The sequence below is a fragment of the Melospiza georgiana genome, chromosome 21 (genome assembly GCF_028018845.1).
Source record: "Melospiza georgiana isolate bMelGeo1 chromosome 21, bMelGeo1.pri, whole genome shotgun sequence".
NCBI lineage: Eukaryota > Metazoa > Chordata > Aves > Passeriformes > Passerellidae > Melospiza > Melospiza georgiana.
The window spans coordinates 4537937-4565007 of NC_080450.1; the positions used below are offsets into that span (position 1 = coordinate 4537937).

General features: G+C 41.5%; 1 protein-coding gene across 1 annotated transcript in view; it reads right to left on the reverse strand.

Moving 5' to 3' along the window:
* Positions 1-500: 500 nt before the first annotated feature.
* The window catches only part of ANKFN1 (ankyrin repeat and fibronectin type III domain containing 1), a 105526-nt gene continuing 78955 nt past the window's right edge, over positions 501-27071 (reverse strand). Inside the window, exons 12-19 of the mRNA XM_058038956.1 lie at positions 26645-26761; positions 23310-23525; positions 21086-21252; positions 19525-19675; positions 17584-17752; positions 14089-14255; positions 10729-10948; positions 501-8581 (exon numbers count right to left, since the gene is read on the reverse strand). Coding sequence (XP_057894939.1) covers positions 7788-8581; positions 10729-10948; positions 14089-14255; positions 17584-17752; positions 19525-19675; positions 21086-21252; positions 23310-23525; positions 26645-26761 — 2001 coding nt within the window. The 3' untranslated portion in view covers positions 501-7787. The remainder of the gene's footprint in view (positions 8582-10728; positions 10949-14088; positions 14256-17583; positions 17753-19524; positions 19676-21085; positions 21253-23309; positions 23526-26644; positions 26762-27071) is intronic.

A 27071-nucleotide genomic window follows, 5' to 3' on the forward strand; every position in this document is an offset into this window, starting at 1 on the left:
CCACACAGATTCAGTAAAAAAATGCTGACATCACCAAATTCAGTGATTTTGACATTTCAAGAAGAAGCATATATATTTACTGCTATTAAAGGCTGTTTGTCCTTAAATTTCTTTAATATTAGTTTATAAGGCTTAAAAGTTGCTGCTCCATTTATTTCTGTAATTGAGTGTCTGTGTGAGCAGAGAGTGGATAATTCTACCTGACTCTTTTTGGTATAATAAAGATGAATTGGACAGTCAGAATAAAATGATGTTGCTCTCACAGGTAGGAAAAAGAAGTCCTACTGATTAATTAGCACCAATTAATGAATATTTATTAGTTAAAAACTTTAAGAAAATAAAAACATTTTTTAGCCTTTTGCTAAAGGATATATTTGAAGAGAGAGATTGAAAAAAGCAACCCGGGGAGGAGAAGAGCAGCTCGAGGAAGAGAACAGTGAAGCTTATAAATGAAGATTTTTTGTGTGTGTGTGTGTTTCAAAGCAAACAAAAATCCCAAATAAAACCCAAAGCTTTTATTTAAAGACAGAATGAAAAAATAAGTTAATAGTTTGTTCAGAGAGATGAGAGTTTATATAGGTCAATACACTGGAGTGAACAGTGAAATGGTATCTTTTGCTGTCAGAAGAGCGAGTCACAAACATGCCCAGAAGAGTTTGTAACTTCTTTCCAGTTGGTTTAAAAGCTTTTCAGTAAAAGAGCAGAGAACACAGAGGCAGGTACAGAACAGCACCGTCCTTCATGGCAGACGGGTTGGAAACGTCTGGGGGAGCAGCACTGCTCACTCACTGATCTTCTGGGAGAAAGGGGAATCTCAGCTCAGGGCAAGCAAAACATACAAACAACCAGGCTCCAAAAATGCATGGTACATGCAAAATGCACCAGAGAGAGGAACTGAAGCACATGCACACAAAAATCCTGCTTTGTCCTGCACTCTAATCCCCAGTTAATTTCTTAGGTCACTGTACATGAATAATTACTTGCATTTGGTTTTTTTTTTTTTTTTTTCCTTTTACTAACTTAATAAACATGGTACCAATCTTAATGTTTTGGAATAAAAAATCAAGGTAGTGGAAATGACAGACATGTTTTATCTTACATTTTGAGAATTATTTTGCTCTGCCACTTAACTCAACTTTGGCTGTGTTTTGGTTAAAATATTTTCCATGGGTGAAAATATCCAATATCAGTCCAGTGGCATGCTGTTATTTTTGAAGCTTGCATTGAGTTGGGATGTCAGAGCTGAAATACAGCCCATGGTCACCATGGACATTGTCACATGTGCACAGGAGGCTGATGCTGGGAGGATGCTGACCAGGAAATTGTGTCCCAGCTCTGCCACAAGCTCTGTGACCTTGGCCATGACACCCACTCCAGTTATGGCATCATCTGACTGTAAAACACATTTAGCAACCTGTCCCTCTGTGAAAGCAGATAAACTGTGACCCACAGCAGACCTCTTCCAGTTTGACTTCAACAATTGTTGAATTGTTCTTGTTTCCCTTGCTTACATACAGTAACACAGCTCCACACCACATTAGAAGTGTCTTGCTTTGCTTTTTTGTGTACAAGAATATGTGAAAAAAGTTCAGTTTCTGTTGTCTTTTATGGGAGGGTATTTTCACCCACAAACCTGGAAGCCATGCCTATTTCATTCAGGTTTCTGAATTAAAATAAAGATTTGGAGACCAGATTTGAAAGCTTGGCCTTAGAAAAAGACACTTTCCAATAAAAATAAAGGAATTCAGGGAGAAACACAAACTATGTTCAGATTTCCAGGGTTTGTAAAGTTCACATATGGGGATATTTGATGATGGTCAAACACAGTTTTTTTCAAGAAATACTGTTTAAAGATTATGCACAAGTGCATGTGGTATTTAGGATCGTGTGAGTGTACACACCAGCATTTCTTTGTTAATGAAGACTTGAAGTGCATAATTTTAGAAGATCACAGGAGTGGTAAGAATGCAAGAGCAATTCAAGTCTTCTAAATCTTGAAAGAGCTGAGTTTCTACGATATTAGATCAAACAGAAAAATCTATGTTAAGAACATTTTTATGACAATGATTCACTCAAATAAACTTAAGATTTCTTTTACCAACTGATCTTTTTTTTTTCTAAAATAGTATTTAATATCTGAAGTTATAAAAAATATTTGTAGTCCTGAAAATTATTTTTATTGTCTATTTTATGTACTATTCATGCCTCTTTCAGGAATTATTAAAGAAGCATGAGTCATACGGCACTCATTTACTCTTGGCTTGTGGCCATCCTCAATATATATTTTGATTTTTTTCAAGCCATTCACAGGTACATACACGTGAAAATATTGTGTCAAGTCCCAAGCTCACAGTTAGCACAGCATACATTGTTCATCGAGATATTTACAAAGTTTTAGAGCACATAAAATTGTGCATTATTTTGTACCAAAATTTAAACGTTAACATACGCTTGGTTGCATATATAGAAACAAGTTACAATAAAAATCTCAGCAAAGACAACCAATAAACAGCCAAATTGCTATGTACAAACAAGGCAGGAAGCAATTAAACACTGCCTCGCACATTTCACTTAAATTACTTTTTCTCGGAGGGGAAAAAACAAACAACCCCTCTTCCCCTCCCCCAGGTCCCCAATAACCCTATTAAGTCTTTGTTTTTATCAGCAAAATGACTGGAACTCCCATTGCATTCAGAAGGGGATTCATTTGCATAACATGGGGGAGAAATGTGGTCCCTGTTAGAAGGAGCAATAGTGAATTCTGCAGTGAGGGCTTCCCCAGCACAGCTGGTGTCACACAGTGTGCTGGGCTCACTCTCTGAGCCTGCTCCAGCCATCCCTGTCACCTCCAGGGGAATATTCTGGGATCAAATGCCTTTTGTCTTCCTTGGACATACCATTTTTCACACCAACATAAATGTTGTTTTCATGATGACTCCACTGGTCCAGGTCTCAGGTGACATGGAACTGTGCCTCAGGGTGTGCTGGTCTGTGCATGGTCTGTACCTGACCCAGCTTCAGTGAAACTACTGATTTACACTGCTGCAAAAGAACCTGGAGTGAGGCCCAAGGACAACAGGACTGTGCCCAAACGGACCTTTACTTAAAGTAAACCACAAAAACTCTGTGCATTCAGCTTCAAATCTGCTCAATAATTACTACAGTTCACAGTAATAAGGTAGATTAGTGCCGCACCAACTTCTCCAATGTCAGATCAGTTTCACATTGCTTTTCCAGGAAAGAAAATGAAAATAACAATAAACATTAAAAGTTTGTTCCCAGTTTTTTTAAAAGCTACATAGGTGGTTTTCTGTAGCCTAGTGACAGCCAAGCTGAGTAACACCTTCCCCTGTTATGGGCTGACTGGTGTAAGGGGTGAATCTTGCCCAGGATGCTGTGCTGTGAAAAGACTGAGGAAGGCATTGCAGTCTGGCTCTTACTGACCCCAAAACTGAGAACTGGCTGAGAACCAGCTCCTGGGTCAGAGCTCACAGACACAGCACTGAGGAGAGGTGACTCTGAGCTGGTGGGATCACTCCTGGGTCAGAGCTGACAGACACCAGCACTGAGGAGAGGTGACTCTGAGCTGGTGGGATCTCTCCAGCATCAGCAATGATGGATGGGCAGCTCCAGAGCCTGATCAGATCAAGGTGACCCCTCCTGGCTCTGCAGAAATGTCTAAGCCAAAGGAGGGCTCTGGGGGCTGCTCTAGGATGGGTGCCCTGCTGGCCAGTCCCTGCTGCCAGCTCCAGTGTGCCAGGGTCCACCTTGGGGAATGCTGCCCTGCCTTTCTGCAAAGAACATATGGGGCCAACAGCTCCCTTCTCACTTCTGGGCATGATTCAGCCTTATGAATTCCACTTAATGTGATCAAAAGATAAGTTATACTTACAAATAAAGCATTCTAGTTACTTATGGGTTTTTTGTAGTGGAAAAAATCAGAGACCCAACCTGATGAAATCTCCATTGTCTAAAAATTCAGAGCTTGTTTACTGAAAATAGTTTTTGCTGAGGGCAAAGTTCAACACCTTAGAGAAAGTCAGAGTAAGTTCCCAAACTGTGTACCCTATTTTCAAATACACTATACCTTTGTTGTTTGTAAGGCTATTTTGAAATTTTACATAACAGTCACGAGCCATGCATTTAAACACCTTAAAAGAGTTGACCAGCAACTTAATGCATTTCTTTATACAACTGAGAATTTAAACATGCACTGTCTCTTTCCAAAACACATGAATGTTCAGGATAAAATATTCCATCTCCCCTCTCCCCCTTTAATGTCTATATATAAAAGCATTATTTTAAAGATTTCTTTGTCTTACTATGAAAAAAAAAGATCAAATTTTTAATTAGTCTCTAAAACAAAGTAAAAAATACGACCATGGGAAATAAATGCTTGAGCCACAAGTGTCTTTAGACAAACTGTCCATTTGCAGACTGCCTTTCTGTGGATGCAAGAAATTTTGAATGTAAACCTTGCAGTTTACCTATCTCACTTCCTACCAGCAGAAACAGGTAAGTTTGAGACCACTAAACAGGGAGATATAGTCTACATTATTTTCTTCTTCCCGTGGAGTCATTAATATTAAAGCACTGTCTTCTTTTCTAGCCAGTCCAAGTCATGGCTAGAAATAGGAGGGACTGGGTTCAGACCAGGAGAAAATATAATCCCTGAAAAATGCAGGACAAAAGTTGTGGTGCCAGATGGATGAGTAAGAGAGACCCAGAAGTTGCAAAGCCCAGGTACCCTTTAGAGAGGAGAGCTTCAAGTGATGCAAAGAGAGCACAGGCACCTTCGAATGAATGTCTGCTGGCCACTGGAGCTGGTGTGGTGCAGGCTCTGAGCCCTGGCACTGCCCAGCTCTCTGCAAGAGCTCTTGGAGGGGCACTCGAGCTCAGCCTGGAGAAAGGGCTCCCAGTAATTAAAGGCCTGGATTCCTAATTTTAATTTGATTCTGGACTGTGAGCCTTTACTCAGCTCTACTCAGAAGAGTCACTGGTGCAGCCACTCTGTGGAGTGGGGCTAACAGTGCTGTGCATTTTCCAGGATTATTTTCAATTGCTGAAGTTGCTTGTGAAATGTGTGTGTGATGTTCCTAAGAGAACTGCAGAAGAATTGTGATTTGTATTATGGCAGTACTTGAAAGGCACTGCTTTCTACTATTTATTTATCTCTGGGTGTTCACTACTGTTCTTTCAAGGACACCCAAAATTGGTAGGGATAGCAGTTTTGAACAAAGAACATGTATTTTTACCTGAATATAAGTCAGTGCTTTATAGCCAGAAGTATTTAAACCCAGAACTATCAGTTAGTAATTTGACTAATAAAGTTTATGGAAGAACATCAGTCTGGAGGCAATAGATCAAGGAAGCACATCCCATTGGCCATCACCGAAAAACTACTGCCACAGCAAGGTTAAAACTAGGACAGGATAGATTTTGGCTGGTATTTGCACTCCCAGAGTCAAATTTCATCTCAGCACAGAAGATTATGATGAAGTCAAGGCCTTCCTTCAAGTAGAGAATCCAGTCCTTTATGAACTACATGACTGCTTCTGGAAAGGTCCAGCAGCAGGAGCAGTCAAGAGATTGTTACATCCTTATCTCACCAGCAGTGTGTGCCTCTCTGCTGGACATTTTGCCCTCATTGTCCCTGATGAGCCAAAGAAGAGTGAGGTGGGTTTCATTTAGGAGCATCTTGTTTTATCACTTCCTTCAAAAACATAGGGCCTCAGTGTATGCTTATTTTATTCTTTAATAGTTTTATGGCAGTTTTCTTTAGAGGCAAAATAGATTAGGGGAGCCCTGGCAAAGTCCTGAATACTGGAAAAGGGTGTCAATTATTTTGGTTCTGCACAGGAGCATTGCATTGTTTGTCTCTCCCTGTTGAAAAGCCTTCTGCTAATAAACAGAATGTGAAGCAATCAGCCCTCAATGACAGTCAGGCTGTCCTGCTTGGCTCTGTGGTGAGTCAGGCATTCCCCATCCCCAGTTCCATACAATGTGTGCCCTTCTAGCTGCAAATGGGCACTGCCACTGCTGCCTCCCCTGCATCTTCTCACCCACAGGAATTTTTGGTGTGGGTCTCATCCAAACCCTGTGGGAGTGAATGGAAGTCTTTCCATCATCACTGTGGATCAGGTAATGAATGAATATTTTTTGTCCAAGAAGTTAACTTCCTGCTCCCAAAAAGAGAAGTTACAAATGTAAATCCCTTATAGAAAAATTTTGCCCTTCCTATCACTGCAAAGACTCTTCTTGGCTTCCACATACTGACCAAGCATAAAATAGTGAATAACATTTATTTTTGAATTTATGGATTGAGTTCGCAGGGATTTTAATAGCACTGGGGTTATGGAAGTGCTATTTTAATAAGGACCACAGATCATGGGCCCAAATCCTTACCTTTACCTCAAGGACTTGTAAACTCAACTATTTAACTCAAATCTCTTTATTGGGGGCCTTAGAATGTATCCACCTGGAGGCTGGAAAACTGAAAGGTAGAAGGCTACACAAACACGGAGTGAGGGAATTTAACCAGCAGGAATGTGGTCTATAAAATTAAACTTCAAGAACTGTTTAAGAAAATTAAAGCTTGTGCAACAGCTGGGGTTTCTCTACACATTAGTTCATTTCTTAGTAACTTCAGTGTTAGGGTTCTTATTAATGTAGATTTCAATTTTGAGATCATCTTCTGTAGTGCTTATTGTGGTTGCAAAGGACAAACTCCTCACTCACTGTAATTTGCCTTTACACAATACAGTAAGATCCCAACCTCCTTATCACATTAGTATTTATTTAGGGCCCAAAGAAAAAAAAATTTTACACTGAAACTTCATCCCAAACTTTCCTAATCTGAATTGCAGAATATCCCAGCTTCAGACATGGTGATCAAATACCCCTTGAGTTTATGGTGAATATTCAGGAATAAAAATAGGGGTGTTTCTTTCCAATGGGTGTGTGACAGTGATGCCAGCACAACAAAATGTGCTCTTGTTTGGTGGGGAAAAGAAAAACTTTGCTTCAATCTCACATATACCCTGCATATTATTTGTCTAGAACCTGGCCTCATTCTGCTTGCTCTTGACCTCGAAGGTTCATCTCCTGAGCTTTTAAAATAACTTGCTACTTAAATAATTTGAGATCTAAGCTCCTGAAAAAACAATTGTGATAATTATGTCAGGCTCTGACAGCATTCAGAGATGGTGTTGATTACATTCTCTATACATTGAAAGAATTTTCATTTCTTTAAGTGGCTAGAAACTCTGGGTTATCTGTTTTACTAGGCCCATTAGTATTTCAGCTATATCCAACCTAAATTCATTCAAGAGAAGCTGAAAAGTAAAAAAAAATTGCAGGAGGTGGTGGGAGACAAGTTAATAGACCTTTAGAACACAGTCCTAACATAAGGTCACCAAGGATGTTACAACTTCTGATAACTTGCAGGCAGAACCACTCATGCTTAAAATTTTGCATGCTCAGAGAAACATGGAAATGAAGAGACCTGCAAAACCTGATACTCAATTGCACATTGTTTCGTGGTGACTGTTACGAGTCTACCTGCAAAGCTGCAGATGCCAGTGACAATAATGCTCCCTTCATGAAAGATGATACCTCTGTGAGACCAGAAATCTGGTGATGAAGTCAAAAGATTAGGATTCCTTAGAGTGGCACAAGCTGCCATTTCAGGAGCTGGATTTTCACCGGTGGTTTTGAAAGTATGGCCCTTGTGATCACAATGCTCATATCTCATGTGGAGTGATGGGAAGCAGTGTGGGATTCTGGGGTTAAAGGGTGCTGCTGAAAACTTCTGGGACAGCAGAACCCGACTGCTCCTCTGGCCCCGTGATCTGTTGCATAGCACTGTGCACATCTGTGTGTTCTACAGCCTCCGTGCTCATCGCCCAGGACCTGCCCTCTCCATCCAGAAATGTTTCATAAGGCTCCACATGTATCCTATGGACATCCTGCCTTGGCTCCTCATACCTGCCTTTGCCATCCTCTGGAAGGCTGGATGCATGAGGTACGAAGGTGCCCCGAGACCCATCGATGGGAATGGTCACCTGCTCGCTGGAGGTAGGTTCTTGAGCCAGGTCTGGGGATCTCATCAGGTGCTGGGTGTAGACACCCTCTGACAGAGAGCCCGCCTGCGTCTCGCTGTGCACGCGCAGCCAGCGGTGCTGCCGGCTGAAGTAGTTGTAATGCTGGTGTTTCCCCAACTTTTTTTTCCCTAAAAAGCCCAGTGGCTGCTTGGAGCTGGAGGACTTGTCCGTGCTTTTCGGTGTAAGCCCTGATATTATCAGACTGCTCATCTGCTCTGTGCAGCATTCAGCACTGGTGTCCAGGGCACCACACTCTGTCAGGCCTTCCCTCAGCGCCAGGCAGGGCTTCAGGTCGTGGGCTTGGAGCACGTTGGGTGCGCTGCCACCCAGGCCGCTGCCAGCCTGCTGGGAGATGTCCTGGGACGAGGAGTAAATCAGGTCCAGTTCCCTTGGGCTCAAGGCATCGCTGGAGTCGTAGTCGCTGTCGGTGGGGAGGAACACCTCGGAGCAGCCTTCTTCATCCGAGCAGGGCTGGGAGTCTGCAAGGAGAGCTGGTTAACACTCACAGGACAAGCTCAGCACAGACATGTCATTCACGTGGGTTTTGTCCTAATTTTAAATCTCCAGTGCTGGAAATGTTTGTGTGTTTCCTCTGTGAAATTGGCATAGGCCAAGTGACAGCAAAGGCAGTCAGGGAGGATTTGTCAGGGAGGAGTCACAGATGTGTTAGACAGGTGGTGGCAGAATTAGGAAAACCAGAAAGAATTAATTTATTATGTGAAAGATGGGGAAAAACTTGAATTTGAATTGGGATTAAGTTCTGAGAGGATCTGTTTTCTTTTATCTTGCTTTCACTAAATTTCATAGACATGGAGAATTGTGAGAGAGAAAATCTCTAATCCAGTTTCTGTTTTTATTTAAGATGTCAATTAAGTTACTCTAGATTTATATCTCTAGAGTGTGAGCAATGTGCAACTATAAGTGTGGTAAGAGGCTCAAGGCACAACATGGATGTTGATAAATAAAAACTGCCCTTTTGGCCATCAGGTGCATTGTGCGTTCAAATCCAAAACAGACACACAGAATTCAAATGCGAATTTAAGGACCACATCTCACACTGACGCTGAAATTGCTGCTGTCTTTGGGCTTCAGAGGGATCAATAAAATAATAAATAGTGGCATGTGTGATAGAATAGATTGATGCTCCATTGCCATGGAAAGTTTATCTTAGATTCCAGGAATTAAACATCGATTTTATACAGTGCTGACTGCTCACTTGGAGCTTGTGTAAATTGCCATAGAGCCCAGTATTAATGAATCCAGGGTGTGCAGCACAAGATAAAACTGCAGTTTGCACTGTACCAGAGCCAAGGATTATTCTGTATTCATGTTCTGTGATACAGGGGAAAAATAGCTCAGGGAGGGGTGCTGAGAAAGAACACCACTGTATCATGGAGTGAAGCAAAGCACCAGCCTCTTCAGGCTTCTTTTCTTTTAACCTCATGAAATCTAGTCAGAATAGATGTATTAATTTTCCTTAACTGTATAAAACTGCCAATTTGAAAAAAACCCAAATTATTATTACTGTAATGGTCATGGCAGTTGTTTAATGCAGCATCTGTTGCTTTTGTTTCTGCTGTTTCATTTACTTGTTGCTTAAAGACATCTCAGCAGAATGATGGCTTATTTTTTCCTCCAAAGTCCTTATTCTGTTAGCAAAATGGGTGTCGCTGTTTCATTTGCTTCATCTTTATTTCCTGTGATTCATTTTTTTCATCAGTTTAATTTTCTGGCTATGCAGTGAAGTAATAATGGTCAGTGAGGTGGGTACTTCTTTGTGTAATTTGTGTAATTCAAAATGCTTCTCTAAAACACTGAAAACTCTGAGAGGTGTGTGAAAACATCTGTTAAACTGGACAATTGGCACTAAAATTTGCTCTATCAAAACAAAGCAAGAGGGGCATGAGAAAAAATTGCTGCTAAACAGAGGAAAACTGAAAGCCTGGAAAGAAAATGGCTGTAATACCTGAGATACAGAAGGTGGCAAATGGAAAATCTGGAAAAAATTGAGTTAGATTCTGTCAAATTAATGAAAACTGTGGGGAGGAATAATAGATACATGAGTGATGAGAATGGGTCAATAGCTTTTGCTAACAACTCATGTCTCATCAGTCAAACAAAACTCTGAACGTGTGCACAATAAATACACAGCCATCGTCAGAGCTCTGCAGGGCTTGTGATAATGTTCTTTAGCATGGGCTCTGCAGCTGAAATTGGGACAGAGAGAAAGCTCCTTCCCTATGAAAGAGCAGATTGTTGGTGTAGGCAAAAAAATGAAGCAGTCAGCTTTCACCATGGATGGATTTTACTGGAATTCTGGACATCATGGAGAAGCCAGTGATAGCACTTGTCCCTTCCAACCTGTGCATTAAATGATCTGGAACAGTGAGGTGACAAAGTTGGCTGATGATGAGCAGTTATTCTGAGTAGCTGAAAGTAAAAAATGATTGTAAAGATTACAGAAGGATCTCAGTATACTGAGTGGCAAATGATTGGTAAAATGATTGTTAAAATACCTTGACAGGTATGGGAAAAATTTACTCCTTTTATGAAAGGACATACAAAAATTGTTATAATTAAAAGTGAGTTCAAAGAGTACTTGGTAAAAAAAGAAAAGTTCTCTTACCACTCACAGCTTTTCTCCTCTGGATTCTAGGCTCAGGAGAAGGGGGAGGTGAAGGAAGACAATCTAGATGTGAAGAGGTGGAGCTCATTTTCTTTTGAGAGTGTTCTTCTGAAAGATCCACAAGCTTCTTTATGGGCAGGCCTGCTGCTGGCTGCTTGTATCTTGCATACTGCAGTGCCTCTGTGATCCATCTCATGTCCCTCCAGATCTCATCAATTTGCTGTGAAGAAAACAATAGTGACAAAATACAGTCAAGTATGAGTATTAATTCTACCTAAGTGTGTACTTTTTCAAGCGCAAGTCTGTAGTCACTGCTAAGAGAGAGCAGCATGATCCCCCAAAAGAACATTCAGATTGAGGAGGTCTGAACTGATTTTGGTTAAGAGGTACCTCAATTATGAATGTGTAGTTAGGAGGGGTGAATCCAGACCTAAAATCTGACATGGAGAGAAAATGAAAATTGTATTTTGATGGAGTAAAAATATGATCAGTTTATAGCACACCTGGAAGCTGGTTTGATTCTGCACTGGAATAAAAGTGAGAGATCTGGAGCATCTTTTCAAACCCAGGTGAAAGCAACTGCTCAGGTCAGACCTAGTTTTTATCAAAGAACATACACGAGTGCAGATACATAAATGGAGGGCAGAAGCACAGCTATGAGCCAAACTGCAGTTTTTCCTTACCATTTTAGTCTCCATACATTTTAAAAGTATAAATCTACACAAAAGCAGCTGTAAGACATGCCTTTTGATGGCATTGAGAGACAAGTGCCTAAATCAATAGCAGGATTTAGGTTAAGTATCTCTGCAGAGAGGAAAGATGCTGTTTAGTGTGGGTCTGAAGAGTGTTTTGATAATGGAACATTTTCAACATCTTTAAACATCATCTTCAAGCCATTCAAGATCTTTGATGGCTGAGCAAATGTTGCAACCATCAAATGAGAGTAGCTGTGAGTAAATACCCTCCTGCTGCAGTGTCCTTTCTAGAATTTCCCTTGCACTTTTCCTACAGTGAATGTCAAGTGAGCCTTCCTATTAATACTGCAGAGCTTGAGGGAAGCTGCTTTGCAGTTACACAAGCTACATTCTGCAAGAATGCAGTGAGAGTTCAGTCAGTAATGGAGAGGCAAAAGTGAGGGGTGCTCTGTGCAGTGGCAATTGCCTGCTGGGGAGTGCCAGAGGGATCAGAGAGCCTGCTGACTGATATTTGAAGGCAACTTCTCTTAGCTGGAGATGCTTCATAAAATGCATATTCAAAGTGTGAAAGTTACTCCCAAGGGATGCTGTAGATGCCAGATTTGCTGGGGTAGTTCCTGATGAGCTGTGTTGGAGGCAGGATAGCTGGGCAGCTGGATCTTGGTTTTGACCTAGTATGGCCATTTTTATGTAAAGGTGAAATCCCGACTCCAATGATGTCAGTGCAAGCCTTGCCACTGAGTTAATATGAGCTAAGAATATACATCAATAAGAATAGCAAATGGTTCAGAGATTAATTCATAATCCTGCATAATTTCAAGACTTCAGTGTAGCTCCACGAAGAGAATTCCAGTTAGCAAACATCTCACCTATTTGATTTTAGAGATTTTATACATCCTTTCTGTGATCCTCCCTCAACCCCAAACAAGAACCATCCTGCATGCAGTTTATTAAAATGCAAATCCTGTTGGGTTTCTCCCAGGACATTGTAATGAACGGTGGTTCTTTTACAATTTAGGAACATTTGAAGCATTACATGATATGAATTACAGCTTAACTTCAGTTTTAGTTTCACTGTCTGTAGATTTCTTTCCTTTCTCTGTAACATTCTGGTAAAGACTCCAAGTACCTTACATTCTGGCTGGGCTTTTTTTCAATAATTTTTACTTTTCAGCTGCCCTCTGACTCCTTTTCAGAACTGCATTTATATAGAGTCCCTTGCTCTTTACAATGTTTGGTTTGTGTAGTGACTTCAAGACTGTCTTAGATCTGGGATCACACAAATGCTCTTGTGGTTTTGTGGTCACCAGTGAAGATTGTGGTATGTGGTAGGCAGAGATATTTTTGCCAATAGGTGGAATGCAGCTGGTTTTCATTTGAGAGGAAACCTGACAAGCCTAATACACTGTCACAATAATTCAGCGCAAAACACTGAAGTTTAAAATGTTCTCCCCTATTTTCCCAGCATAGATATGTGACTCAAACACTTTGGAAAAGAGGTACACAGAACTGTCTATACAGTACCTGCATATTAATATAAAAATGCTTGGGTTTTATGTGAAGGGTAAAAATTTTCCAAATTCTCCTGCAGACTGCAAGAAAGCTAGATTTTCTGAGTGTGAGAATGGGGTGACTGAGAGTGGGAGTACAATGGATCTTCCCTCTCTGCCCTGCTGCAGGTTGCCCAAAGCTCCAAGTGGACAAGGCAAAGAGGGTCTGCATGCAGAACAAAAATAAATAGAAATATTATCCTTTTGTTCTATGGAGGGCCAAACATCTTGTCAATGGGATAGCGTCTTGGCCCCTATTCCAACAGAAGATAACTTGAATATTAAGAATATAGAGCTGAAAAGTTATTTGCATCTCTCTTGTAGAGAGACAGGTCAACCATGCCCGTAGATATACTCTGCAAAAGTAATGAGCTTTATCTATAAATAACCAATTATCAAAATCATTTGCAAAAGGATAGGCTTTACTGTGCTGCACAATGGAGGGTAGTTCAAAGAGCCCTTAGTTGAGTAGGTAAAGTCTTGATTTGGGAGCAGTAGAGGAAAATCAGGATGAGGGACAGAGAATAAGGAAATTGGACAAGTGTGGTAACACTGGGGATCCTCCGGCACTGGAGGACTGAGGCAGTGCCACTGCATGGTGCTGGCCAGGCTCACAGCTGCTTTTGGGGCCAGCTTGACATCTGAAATGCAGAGCTGTGTTCCTGAGTGTGATATTGTTGGTGGAGGTTGTCTCCACAACCTAGTCTGAATTTTCATTGAAATTTTTTTAATTGCCAAATTATTGTGGTGAAAAATGTCCCCAGTTCATACAGACAAAGAAAAACTCTTACACAAATGAATGCCCAGACATGGTGCTAGCTTACCTCACGTTAGATGGGAGGGAGTTTTACAAGCAGACTGACACATTTCTTTATAACAGTCTAGTATAACTGTCATTTGATTTTACCCATAAAAATCCTTCTATAAAAGCAACAACTAAGGAAAGCATGTTCTGGGTTTGAATTTCATAAAAACAGAATTGCACTTTTGATACAACTGCTCTTTTTATGATGTCTGTGAATAATTCTCCATTTAGATTTCAAATTACAGCCCCATGCAATTTTTAAGAAAGCCACCTTAAAATCTCCTTGGAATAGTCAGAAACAGACTATTACCTGTATGTAGTCTATAACTTGCTGGTGTCTTTGTTTGGCTGCAGCGACTTCACTGTCTGAAATTGCTTCCCTCAGGGACTGCTGGGTTTTCAGAGAGTCCAGCTCTATGACAGCAGAAAGGCGGCAATACAGGCTTATAAATTTTTCCTTGTAACAGCAAAAATGAGCTGTGAAAAGACCAAGTGCAAAGGAAAATTGTTACATTCTGGTTATGAAATATGAAATCCTTAGCGTTCAGAACACAAATTTTATTAAATATAGTAACTAACTCTGGATGGCTTTCTTTAAGCTAGAAATGAATAATACAGACTTCAGTTCTCCTCTCATTTACACTGGATTTACTCAGTAGCTTCACTGATTTCAAAAGAGTCATTTCTAATTACATCTAAGTGAAGGGATAATCAGGTCCTTAGTATGCAGCTCCAGAGGCTATCTTGCCTTTGATGGCTTTAATCAGAAAGGCTATTTCTGAGGCTTTTATAGCTCATCATTTCTTTTATCAAGAAAGTAGTGACATGGATGGAAAACGAAACTAATACTTAATTTTTTTCTTAAATTGAGTGTTTCAGAATGAAACAAAAAAAATTGAAGGCTGATAACTTTCTCTTGGACTGCACTGTTATCACAATTTGGGAGAAATAATTAAAACTTTTTTAGGTGTTACCACACATCATCTTCTGAACTCTCCTGCAGAAGGGTAACACAAAAAGTTCAGACATGACCTCTTGCTTTGTATAATGTGACTTTGGAGCAGCACAGAACTATCCTCTTTACCAGAGGTAACAGAGACAGCATAGCTACAGTGCCATGGAGCTTTGCAAATGTCAGTTTATCCAGTGTGTTAAGGATACATTATTCCAGGACCTGCCACTGCTCAGGCAAAACTGAGCAGTTACCTCTCCAAATGGCAGTGCAAACGTACTCATATTTGCTGAGGGAGAGCAAGTTTTCAGAAATACTTCCCCATTCATTGGTGCTGCAGTAAATGCAAACATACAGCTGACCCTGTTAGAGCAGCGAGTGCCAGTGGGATTTACTGCTGCTGCTCCCCTGGACTGGGACAGGGCATTTTTCAGGGTGTTCCAGGTGTAAAATGCATATATTCTTCTCATAAAAAATATTTTAAAAAAGAAATGAAAACAGTGTCCCGTGTCTACTTGTCCCTTACAAACAACATGATTAGAATAATTGAGAAGAATTTGCTCAATTGAGAGATCCAATCACAGAAACATTTTTAGCATTAACAATAAAGGCCTAATCTTAACACAGACATCTCACAAAAAAGAGTGAAAGAATGAATTCTACCTTCTGGTTTCAGCAATGCCTAGATATTGCAGGGATCCAGTGTGAATAGTGTGTGGTCTTCCAGTACATATGCCATATGTGGTGGACTCTTGAGTGAATTACAGCTGCGGTTTCGGCTCCAGTGCTGAAGTTTCGAGCCTTTGTGGTTTTAAGTCAGACCCTTTAATGTTACTTTAACAAATGTTACTTCAACGTAGTCTTTTGTGGTTATGCAATTATATAGTTGGTAGCCACCAGCTAATGGGGAATGGAAGCTTCTAATATTTGAGATGTGAATCACAGTCACTTTATAGAACATCAGGGATACATATATAATAAGTCATATTGAAATGTCATCCGCCTTTGGCCTGAGGATTGCTTACTTAAAAAAATACTCAAAAGTAAAATTCAGCTTTCCATACTGTTTTCTCTACCATGAACTGTTTTCCCACTGCAGCAGCATTGCAGAACAGAGAGGGTTGCACCAGGAATGCCTTTTGGGAGGTGACTCTGTTGCATGTTTGGTGGCACCGCACCATCCCGTGCAGGCTGTGTCCCTGAAATGAGAGGCACTCCTGCCCCTGGCCTGTGTTCCACCTAATGAGAATCAAATAGCCTGCACAACATCTAGTGAGGAGATTAATTGCATCAGAGATTAATATGCTCTGTGCATTAATTTGCATAGCAGGGCAGCAGGCCCCTCTCACCAGGAGAAATGATGTGTTCCATCCTCAGAGGCCAACAGGCTTCAGGGTGGCACATCAGAAGATAAAAGTCTGGCTCTAGGGCACTGCAGCCACGGCCATGTGACCCAAAGCACTGAGCTAACTCTTACATTAGCTGTCCTTTGAAGGGGTAACTTTTCCTTGGCAGACTACACCATGTATTGTGTGGCTGTTCCACTCATAATTGTGTGGCAGCTCAGCTGGCATCTGTCCTCCCACAGGCAGCAGAAACCCCCAGAGCTGTCACAGCACCACAGTGGGCTGTGGCTCATGTGCCATAAATCCACTGCTGCTGCAAATGCCTGATCCAAACGAAATTTGTGTTGCTGGGTGATGGTAGGTCATGGATGAGTAGTGACTGCAGAAACACAGGCAAGGCAACACCCTCCATGAATATCTAACCTCCTACCTAAATGATTTGAGCAGCACTTGGCTCTGATAGGAAAGTAATGGTGTCACATGAACCTCTGACAGGGATATCACTGGCACACAGCTGCCACTAAAGCCTTTCCTGCAGTGGCTCCTGGTCCCCTGACTCCATCAGTTTTGGCTCATATCTTTCTCTCTTCTTGAAGGCAGAGGAAAGAAAGATCCCAGTTTTACAGGCCAGAAGGAAACAGAGCAGCCTGACATGTAAGGCTCAGCAGCCCCCACATTTTAATATTATTTCTGAAAAGAACTGTTAAGTCTTTATGAGCTGCTTTTATGTGGAACCTTTTCTTTTCTCTGTGGACCAAAGAAGAAGAAATGAGAAATAGAGGACCTTGAAGCTAAAGCATCTTATGTCTTCTGTGAAACAGCTGGAAAACTCTGTTTTGGAGAATTCTTGCCCAGTCAGCAACGCAGTGGAAGAAGAGAGCTGAATCTGCTTCAGCATAAGATGTGCTCTCCAAAGAAAGAGATTCAAGTCCAGTGCTTTGGCATTTTTCACAACAGGCTTTTGGTGCACCACAGCAATAGGACAGTCTCCTGCATTTTTCCAGGTATCAAAGGGAAAAAGATGCCCTTCATATGGGAAAATCTATTCAGACCTTTCACAAAGCTGTAAAGGAGTCAGACCTTGAGTAGGACCATCTGTAATCAGGATCTGCATAAACCCCCATTACAGAACCAGCAATTATCCTTGTGACAACTTAGAAAGATGTGTTTTGCATCTCCTGTCCCACTCCAGCCTTGCTGTGTCATGTGCAATATCTCTCGGTTCTGATTTTTAAAGAACATCATCTTGCAAAGCAGCTTATAGACACATAGTGGATGACTGTGGGCCTTGCTGTCTGCTCTGCATTTCAATAACGATGGCTACAGTGCATGCTTTAACTGCCCTGCTCCCTCTGTAACTTGTACACCGTTCTAGGGAGTGTTGTTGCCAAAGCCATCATGTGATTTATTGACTCTCCACTGGGACAAGGGGGAAAACAGATACAACTTTGTGATTTTATTATAAGGAGACTGGGTTAATATTTCTAGGTGAAGCAAGCTACTATACCAAGTTCAAACATCTGAAGAGGGAGGTTAAGAAATCCTGAGTGTGGGGTGTAAGGATTATTCTGTCCTGGGGCAGTGCAGACGTCGTCTGAGGCGGGGAGCAGGAGAAGAAAGGAGACATTGTGACCCAGTTCCAACACCTCCTGTGTGTACAGACGGAAGTGCTTAGCCTGTACGGGGACACGCGCGGGGGAAGGAATAGGAGAGAATTACAACATGGCACTTATATAAACAACACCCCAAATGATATAAAACATTAAAGAAAATTTGCACAACATCAAGCTCGGAATTTTTATAAAACGTAAATATTTGGGGCGGGGGGGGGTGGTGGTGGCTAAATGTGGGTTCATGTCACTACATAAAATAAAGATTTAAAGCTGCAATGTTCCACATTAAAACAACACACACAGGCACAACCCCCCTGAAAACAACATTTATGTTTCTTATTAGGCAGAAAATGATCACATGCCATGTGCTTTTCAAGATTATGATTGCATAATTATGTGAAAACATGAAAATGGATTCAATTAAAAACCTTTAAGATTCAATTTAAGGTTGGTTAAGAGAAATATGCAGCTCTCCCTCAACACAGCACTGAAAAGGTTTAACAAGTGCTGCAGCAAGAGAAAATGGCCCAGGCAGAAGTGGCCTGAGGCTGCTCAGAGCTGCTGTGTGCAGCACTGCCTTCTGCCCTGGCTGTGCCCCAGTGCCACTGTCCCTGCTCCTAGTTACCACAAAAATAATAAAAATACATAAATAAATCCGTGGAATTAAAAATGCAATTCATTAACATGAAAGCTTGGTGCCGAGCCATCAGACCATTTGCATCTGTGTTGAACTACAAGGTCACGTTGATATCCATCTCTCAGGCACAATGCATGAGCTCAGATGCTTGGCTGAGGAACATATTGCACAGTGATTTCAATATTTTAGTCCCTAACTCTACAAGAAGAGAAAAAGGTTGCACAAAAGGTATAACCTCCAAGCAAATGCAGTAATATAGAGACCTGTACAGAGCCCTATTGAATTAGAGTGACTGACCACAAGGCAGCACACCATCTGTCTTAATTTTGGATTTACTTGAGTCTTACTTGGCTCTTCCCTAGCTACAAGGTGAAGCACTGATGGATTCCTTTTTAAAAGCAAAGCCTAAACCTTTCAAAATCAAGAAATGTAGAACCAGGTTAATTTATTTTAAGACCACATCTTTCTAGCTGGACAAACAGACCTTGAAGTGATATAAAGATGATTTACTTCTACTTTAAGACCTCTTTACCTTTGCAGACCAAAATAAAATGGAATTCATGTAAACAAGAAACAAACTTCTTAGCTTATTTTTTCATGGATCTTTCACATCATAGATTATTCTTCCTGACTTTATTTATTCACATATGCATTTCTTGTACCTAAATGTAAAGCCAGACACCTCTCCTCACTCACAGAAATCTGGAGGTCTGGGACTTTGTGTTTTAGAGGGGGTACATTCATCTGTGTGCAAAAACCAGCAAAATGCTGTGTCTTTGCTGGGCCTTTCCTACAGCCTCACTCAGAGTGTCCCAAAAAACTGTCACTTGCTGTACTTGCCTGCAAAAATGACTCTTTTTCTTTGTCAGCTTTGTAAAGGTGATCAAAACTACAACTTTCATGCAAAAGTGCCTATTTGGACCTGCCTGAAGTTGCACAAATAAGCTAAAAGATAAAAAAAAATAGCAGGCAGTTGAAATTTGCCTCTTAATCCTTGAGTGTTCACATGTCCAGGACAAGAAGTGTTTTACTGAAGATGGTCCCCCTCAGAACAATGGAATACAAAACTTCTCTGCTTTGCTTTTCTTGCAACCCTGACATTGAATCTCTACTTTTCAGTGGCACAGTTTTGTAGCTTTTCGCTGTGTTCTGAAGAATGGGGTATTAAAAAGGTGATAAATCCCACAAAGGCAAATACCTGATGCAGAGGTAGATTGATCTGTTTGAGGAGAGCTTTCACTGCTGTCTGGAGCTCATACAAGAACAATTGAGTAGGGCAGTCTGAAGTATGATCCATACTTTCCACAGATTCTGAGCCAGAAAGTGTTTGGATCCATTCCCACTCATCTCTGTATGTTGAGTCAAGTTAAAATTAGAAATATAACAACAGTTCAATGCACAAGCAGGAATTCAGTGTATGTGCATTTGGGATCTGTTGATAGTTTAATCCTCATATACCAAAACATTCTAAACTTGTGCTATCTTGATTGAACTTTGAAAAATTTTATTTTTCTAGCACATGTACATCAGGCTGAACATTCCTCTGGAAGTCCAACTGCCTTTGAAATATTTCAGTAAGGCTTCTCACTCCAGGTTTTCTCTTTCATATTCTGCATTCCCCATCTACCACAATATTTTAAAAAACATGCATTTGAAATGGCTACAATTAGCAGGAGGTTTGATCTCTGTGAAGGACTATCTTCTACTGACTGCAGCCAAAGAACTTTCTGCTTTCCTCCATGTGTCTCTGTTTGAGACCTGATAAACATGGGAATCATAGTTCTGGATCCAGTCCCTAATTCACCCTGCCTAGTATTCAGTCTTGAATAGCAGCCAGCATCAAACATTAAAAAAGAAAAAGAATGTACAGGAAACCCCACTACAAGACAAGTAATAGTTGTGGTATAATCTGTTCCTAAATAAAGTTCTGATCTGAAACTTCAAGAGTCAGGGATTGCTATAAACTCTGCAGCATTTGCCTTTCTATTCCTTCCAACATTGTTGTTAGTATTCACTACTACATTCTGGATATCCTCATTGTCTGTGTAAATATCCAGGTCCTTTTTCCTTGTGCAAAATTCTCAGCTGGTTGCTGAAATGATACGAGATTAAAAAGCTCCAGAAAAAGATCAATAAAATGTGTTTTTCTCTGGGCAAGGGCCAGGCAGTACAAACAAGGCCCTTGCCAATGGATAAGGGAAGCAGTGGACAAGGGGAAAATGGCTTTTCCAAAGCACAGAAGTTTGCTGGCTGGTTGCATTTATAAATATGGTTTTCAATTGCTGTGGGTTTGCTGTGATTTAGGGTGAAAAAAACCAGATATCACACAAGAGAATAAACAGAAAAATTCCCCACAGCAACACTCCACAGTCAGTGAAAATCCATGGAAAGGGTGGCACTGAATCCACTGAAGGCTGAGTCAGGGCTGCAGGCTATGATCTTCTGAACAGGTCATTACCCCTGTGCAGGGCTGGAATAACCATGGAACACCATCCTTAGCAACTAATGGCCCCCATCCATGTGCTCTGGGAAGGTTCTCAGAGTGCTGGGGAAGCTCAGGTGCACCTGTTCAGCCCAGCAGGGCTCTCTGGGATGGCACAGCCTGGAGCCAAACCCTTCTGCCACACTCCAGAGCCAAACCATGCTGCACCTACAGCTTTGCAATGGCAGAATTGCCTCGGCATTAACATTTGATCAATTGTTTCAAACTTAAAACAACTGTTCTCTCTCTGTGTAAGTAAATCTCTGTATTCACTTACTTGGAGACGTTGCTGTTGTCTCGGATTTTGACATGGCACAGGACATTGGGCAGCTTCTGCAGCACGAGCACTTTGATCTGGTCCACGGAGCTGCAGAGCTTCAGGTAGCCCAGGTACAGGCCGGGAGGGAGGCGCTGCTGACTTCGTTTGTGATAGGAAAGTATGTCCTGGTTTAAGGGAAACAGTCCTACATAAGAATCTCCTCTCTTTTTCCACATAAGCAGAAGAGTTTGGGAGCAGAAAGCAACAAATGTTTTTACAGCCGCTGTTCCCAATTCAAAAAGCATTTAAGCACATGCTTAAGCATATGAATAATCTCTGGTAGCTCGGGTGCACTTGGACAACTTCTCACTTAAAGCCATACACAGGATCTCTAAGGTCTCTGTGTCATGCAGGAATTGGCTCTGACAACCTGAGGTTTCAATCTTCTGCAACTGTGGTGTTTAAACTGGCTTAAATAACCCCCACCCCTGCCTCCTGTCTGATCATTTCAGTGGTGAGCCAGGTCAGGGAACCGATTCCTCTGGAAAACAACTTGGGAAAAGGAGTAGTTGTTTTTCAGCTGAGCAGTTCCCTGGTTTGGGTTTGGTTGGTGGCTGCACAGAGAGAGCAGGGCAGCACTGGGGCAGAGCTGGGAGAGAGGGGCTGCAGGAGCCAGGGCTGTCCCCAAGGAGATGCCAGCCCACATCTCTCCAAAACCTGCTCTGTGTCACCTGCTGTCAACAGGAAGATCTCTGTCAGCATGAGGGTTGGTAGTTTGCAAAACTGAACAAGTGGCAGCGTTTTCTGAACAAATATCTTTATCAACAAATAGAGCTTAGAGGAAATTAGTATTGATGGTGAATTTGCTGAGGCCAGGAGACATTTTTAGAGCTATGTATAGCAGTTCTCCAAAACTACCTGAAAAATGATGTCTGCTGCCATCCATCCTGAGAAATGTGTGCTTCTGCAGTGGGTGAGGATTAAGACACCTGGCCCTGTGCCTTTACTCTTGGAACCATCAAATTATCTGCCAGTGCTATGCTTGGCTCTGACCAGTGCAATTAGACCCTCATTTTCACAAGCACTTCATGAACAAAATACCCACTCGATGATTAAACAAGTAATAGAAGAAAGGGTGGGCATTAGATAGGAATGTGTAAACCATTAGGGGAACATTTTTTCCACTAGGATCTCTGTGGAAATCTGATCAGGACTTTAGTTTGCTTTTCCTAATATAAAACTTTTGCCCAGATTGACAATTTTCTGCACCTTTAACACATTGTAATACATTAAATCTAGCATAGATCAGGTAAGTTTTATTGTCTTTTGGAAATTTTTTAACATTCCTAAAACCTGGTAACATATATTTTGATTGCCTGTCACTTCCCGGTATAAAAAGCAGAGTCTGTGCCCCAGAAAGTGCCTCTAATTCAAAAATTAACCACAGCAGCCATCATCTCATGGACAGTGCTAAAGAAGGGACTAAGACAATGATTTCTCTTGTATTTTGGGTAATTGTGCAACAATTTTAGGGAGATTGGCTGCTGTTACCTACAGAAAACATGTATTAATCTTAACATGGACTGTCTCTGTTTAATGTGTGCTCAGAGATAATTCTGAACCCTCACTCAGGGATGGGAACTGAGCTGAGTGTGCCAAGCAGCTTCTGAGATCAGTCCTGACCTTGGCATTTCTCTAATTGCAAGTCTAGGAGCATGTGATGCAGAAATTAAAGGAGGGTTATGGTCAGTTAAGGGTTCCTTAGTGGCTATACCAGGCTCCAAGGAACGCTGAACCCCACAGAACAAGCTTATTAAGTAGAACAGTAAAGTTTAAAACCTAGATTTAGTTTTCAAGGTTGGATGGAAAAATCTTACAGCGTGTAGAAATTCGAAGTGTCTGTATAGGTGCTTAAGAACATCCCAGAGAATTTTAAAGCTTTTTTATATCCCTTGCTACAAAATTCCATAGCCTGGTTTCCCGAAATTGATAGAAACTACAATTCTCTGCTAGGATTTTGAAGTAATTTCTTTAGAATCTCATGGATATTTTGCATATTAAGGATCTGATCCCAGATCCACTGGAAGTAATATAAGTCTTTGCTCTCAATGGGAGCCTTGCCATTAATTTTATTGGGCACTGGACTAAGGCCTAAAATTCTACAAGAGGCTTCCAAAAATGGGGGCTCTGGCACAGGCTTTACAAAAGCAAATAACACACAGTACGAGAAGCAAAGCACTACCTGGATTGTTATGAGCAAGATGTCTAATGCTGTTGGCTCCTCTGGAGTTGAGAGGGATTTCCTCTGGCTTTGTAGTTTGGATACCTGCATCCATTTGCCGTTAAAAAATGAGTACAGGCTCTCCACTTCTCTGACAGTAACTATCAGCATATTGCCATGGCGATCCTTGATGGGCTCGTAAAAAACTCTGCCTAAATTGTGAGTTCCCAGCAAATTCTAGAAAACAAATACAAAATGAAAGTTATTTATCACATATCAGGAGAGTATCGTTTGAAACATAATTTTGTGCTCATTGACATCACTCCTGTTAGCTTCACTAAGAATGAGGCACTGTGTTTCTCAAACCCTTGCCTTACAGTCATACCATTTAGTGACAAAAGGAAATGTTTTCCCTCAGGCTGTGTTTGTGGATTGAGTTGTGGATTCTCTGATGCATTTGGTCCAGCAGTGTTTACTCCAATGCTAAATGGAGAACCTCAGAAAGACTATTATGACCCAATGCCTTTGTAAAAGGCAAATTGATCCACCTATTTACTGCAGAGAAATTCACTTATTTGGGCCAAACTTCCTTGTTTTGCCCAGTCATGTAAAGATGAAGGATGCTATTTTTGAAAGCACTTGTTGGTCTGCTGGTGATTCCTTTGATTTGAACTTGCTTAAGAGTTGGGTGCTTATCTGAACCTTCCCACAACCAAATGTCAGAGATCATATAAAATTCTTCCTTTTCCCCCAAATCACTCCAAACAGACACTTTAAATATTTTTTGCTATGTTAAGTAACTGCAATCTCCATTCTCTGTTCTCCATTTTAAAATTATTCAGATTATTTTCAGCAACAAAAGCAAGAGACCCTCATATTTGTGCTGAATGTAAATCATTCTGGAGCTAAACTGTGCAGTGTGTTTGTGAAGCACAGGATTTGAAGAGACACGAATCCTTTTACTTCAGATACCAAGAATGTGCTAGACAAAACAGGCAGAAACTCACAAAACTACCAAGGCACAGCTCTCCAGGAAAATCTGTGAGGATTAAAGAAAAGTAATTTAAAAAGACTCCACATAAAATACATATTTTGGTTAAAATCCCTTTCCTCACACAGTAAGGCATCTGCTTATAGGTGCAAACACACTCAATCCAGTGACCAGCCACTGAAGAGATTCCCAGATGTTGTAAAGAAAAATGCATAACATTTAAAATATGCTCATTACTTTGTGATTTTTCAAGAGATCTACAGTAAGCCGCATAGGGAGAAGGGTAGTGTAAAAGGAAAACTGAATTCACAATGGAGCACATTGTATCTTTGGGGAGGTGCTGTACATTAATTTAATGACATTGTAAACCGATAGATTATACTGAAATTAATTATCTGCAGTTAGCAGGCAATATTTACTTATCAACTTTAATATTATGAAATTGTTTATAAACTCTCAGCAGTCAGCACAGTGCCTGGCTTTGGGCAGTATAGGTTGTTTATTGCAGCTTTGTGCATCTCTTTCCAGGGCAGACTGTTGGGGTCTACACAGCCCATCTCCTCTGCCTTGTTTAACTGCTCTGCCTTTTGGGGTTTGTCTCCTTCTCTGACTGACTTTGGCTGTCTTGAGTGTACATTTTGTGCTAATCCCTGTGTCTCCAGCTGGGGCAGATCCTGGCAGTAGTCCTTAGCCATCTAATTGTCATATTAATTACTGCAGCACATGAATGTGCCCAGATGAAAACAAACAGTTCTTTATTGTCACTATGTTGTGAATGACATTCAGCACAGGGAATGGGGGACCCACTAATATCAATATGGGACCGAGTCATGCCCTAAAAAAGTTTTGTGTCTGCTTAGCTTGTTACACCATCACTTGTGCTTTGCTTGCTTTAGTTGTCTGCTGGTAACAACAGGAAAGTTGCAGTCCCTGTTGTCTCTCGCTCTACTGATCCAGTCCCTGAGCAGCTGTGTCATCACTGATCTTTTCCATTCTTTCCTGAATTCCTGCAGAGTCAGTCTATTAACTGCCTCAATAAAAAGTATTCAACCATATGAACTTTATTGAGATCCGTCTGCTGGTGGATCCCATGAGGCCACACAAGGTTGGCAGCTGGGTGACAATCCCCGTGCTCTTCAGGGACCAAGCAAACAGAACAGACATTTGGGGCAATAAATTTGGCAAAACTTCAGCAGGGAATACACCACATGGCCATAACTGCTGTGTCTCTGTGTTTCAAGCTCTGCACTTTGCCTCCCTGGTAGCCAATAAGACCACGATGCCCTGGGGATGTTGGGTGTCTCCCAGGGCAGATTTTTGTTCAAGGGGATCTGCACGGGGGGATGGAGCACAAACCTGTGCCACCTGAGCTGAGCCAGCCCCAGGGGGGGAACATTCAGCAGATCCAGTTAAAACTTCCCCTAGTGACAGCTCCAAGGATGACAAGCAGCTGCTGCCTTACACAGGTGTTCCCCAATAATGTGCAGCAGGCTGGGCTTTGGGGCACGCTGGGGAAATCAGTCCAGACAGGTGGCTGCCCAGGAAGGCTGCACAGCATCCACCAAAAGGTGTAAAACAAACTCCCCCATGCATATTGTCAGCAATGGCCCCACAGTGAGTGGGGGGCTGCACACCAGGTCACTGTGACCCAGCCTGGGGGACGTGTGGCCAGAGTGACCAGCAGTGTCCAGCAGTGTCCAGCACTGCAGCAATCCCATTAGTGCACCACTGATTTTCTGGGAAGTTCTGGTGGCTTCAACAAAAGGTAGGAGAAAGTGAGGCCTGGATATACTTTTTCCATAACAACCATGCACACAGCTTTTTGAAAATGTATTTTCCCACAAAAGGAACTATTTTAATGGAAGTGTCTGCCTGCCATCTAGAGATTTCATGTTGTCGTGAAACCCAACTTAACCCAACTTCAAAGCTTTGCAATAAAGGTAGAAATGTTCTGCTGGAGAAGTGTAATTTCTGTTTGCATAACAAGTAGTGAACTGAGACAGAAGGATTTAATAATGAGTAGGCCTATAAGAGTCTATCAAGAGTAAATACTAGGATTATAACTTCGAATTCTCAATCTGCAAACTCACAGGCTTCTCTGCCTGGTCATTATTTACTGGTTCATATTTGTTTCTTTGTTTATTTCTTTTGTTCTTTTTTCCTATTGTTTCTTTCCTTTGTTTTTCCTGCTCTTTACTTCTATTATAATAAACTCCTTCCTTCCTGGCAGGAGAGGCTCAGTGCCGCATTTCTCTGGAGATGAGGTTGCTGCTCCAAAGAACAGTCCCAGGGACAGCTGGCAGCTCTGTCCCTTGCAGAGCAGAAGTCACTGAGCTAACAGCCAGAAATGTGCCATGGGACCCACCTGTAGCTGTGCTGCTGCTGAAAGCATCTTCTGCCTGGCCTGGAGAGCAGTGGAGGAGGACACAGACACTGCCATGTTCTGCCTCAGCCACCTGATGTCATCCCACATGCACGACAGCTGCAAAAACACATCCACTTCAACCAGCTCTTGTTCTCGGCATTTGCAAAAGCGGAAGTGATACTAAAATGCAATTTGGACTTGAAAAATCAGTAGATACTGCACATTTTGTGTTTCTGCAGATGACAATTCAGCTGAGTGGATAAACATGGCACACATACTGACTCACACAGGAGGTATTCTGTAAACATCATGAACCTGTTTCAATTGATTTTGGACTGCTGAGCAAAACTGATTTACTGTTCTTTGTGGTATAAGAAAAGTCGTGTGAGACAACTTGAGTGATGGCACAACCACAATACCAAATTTA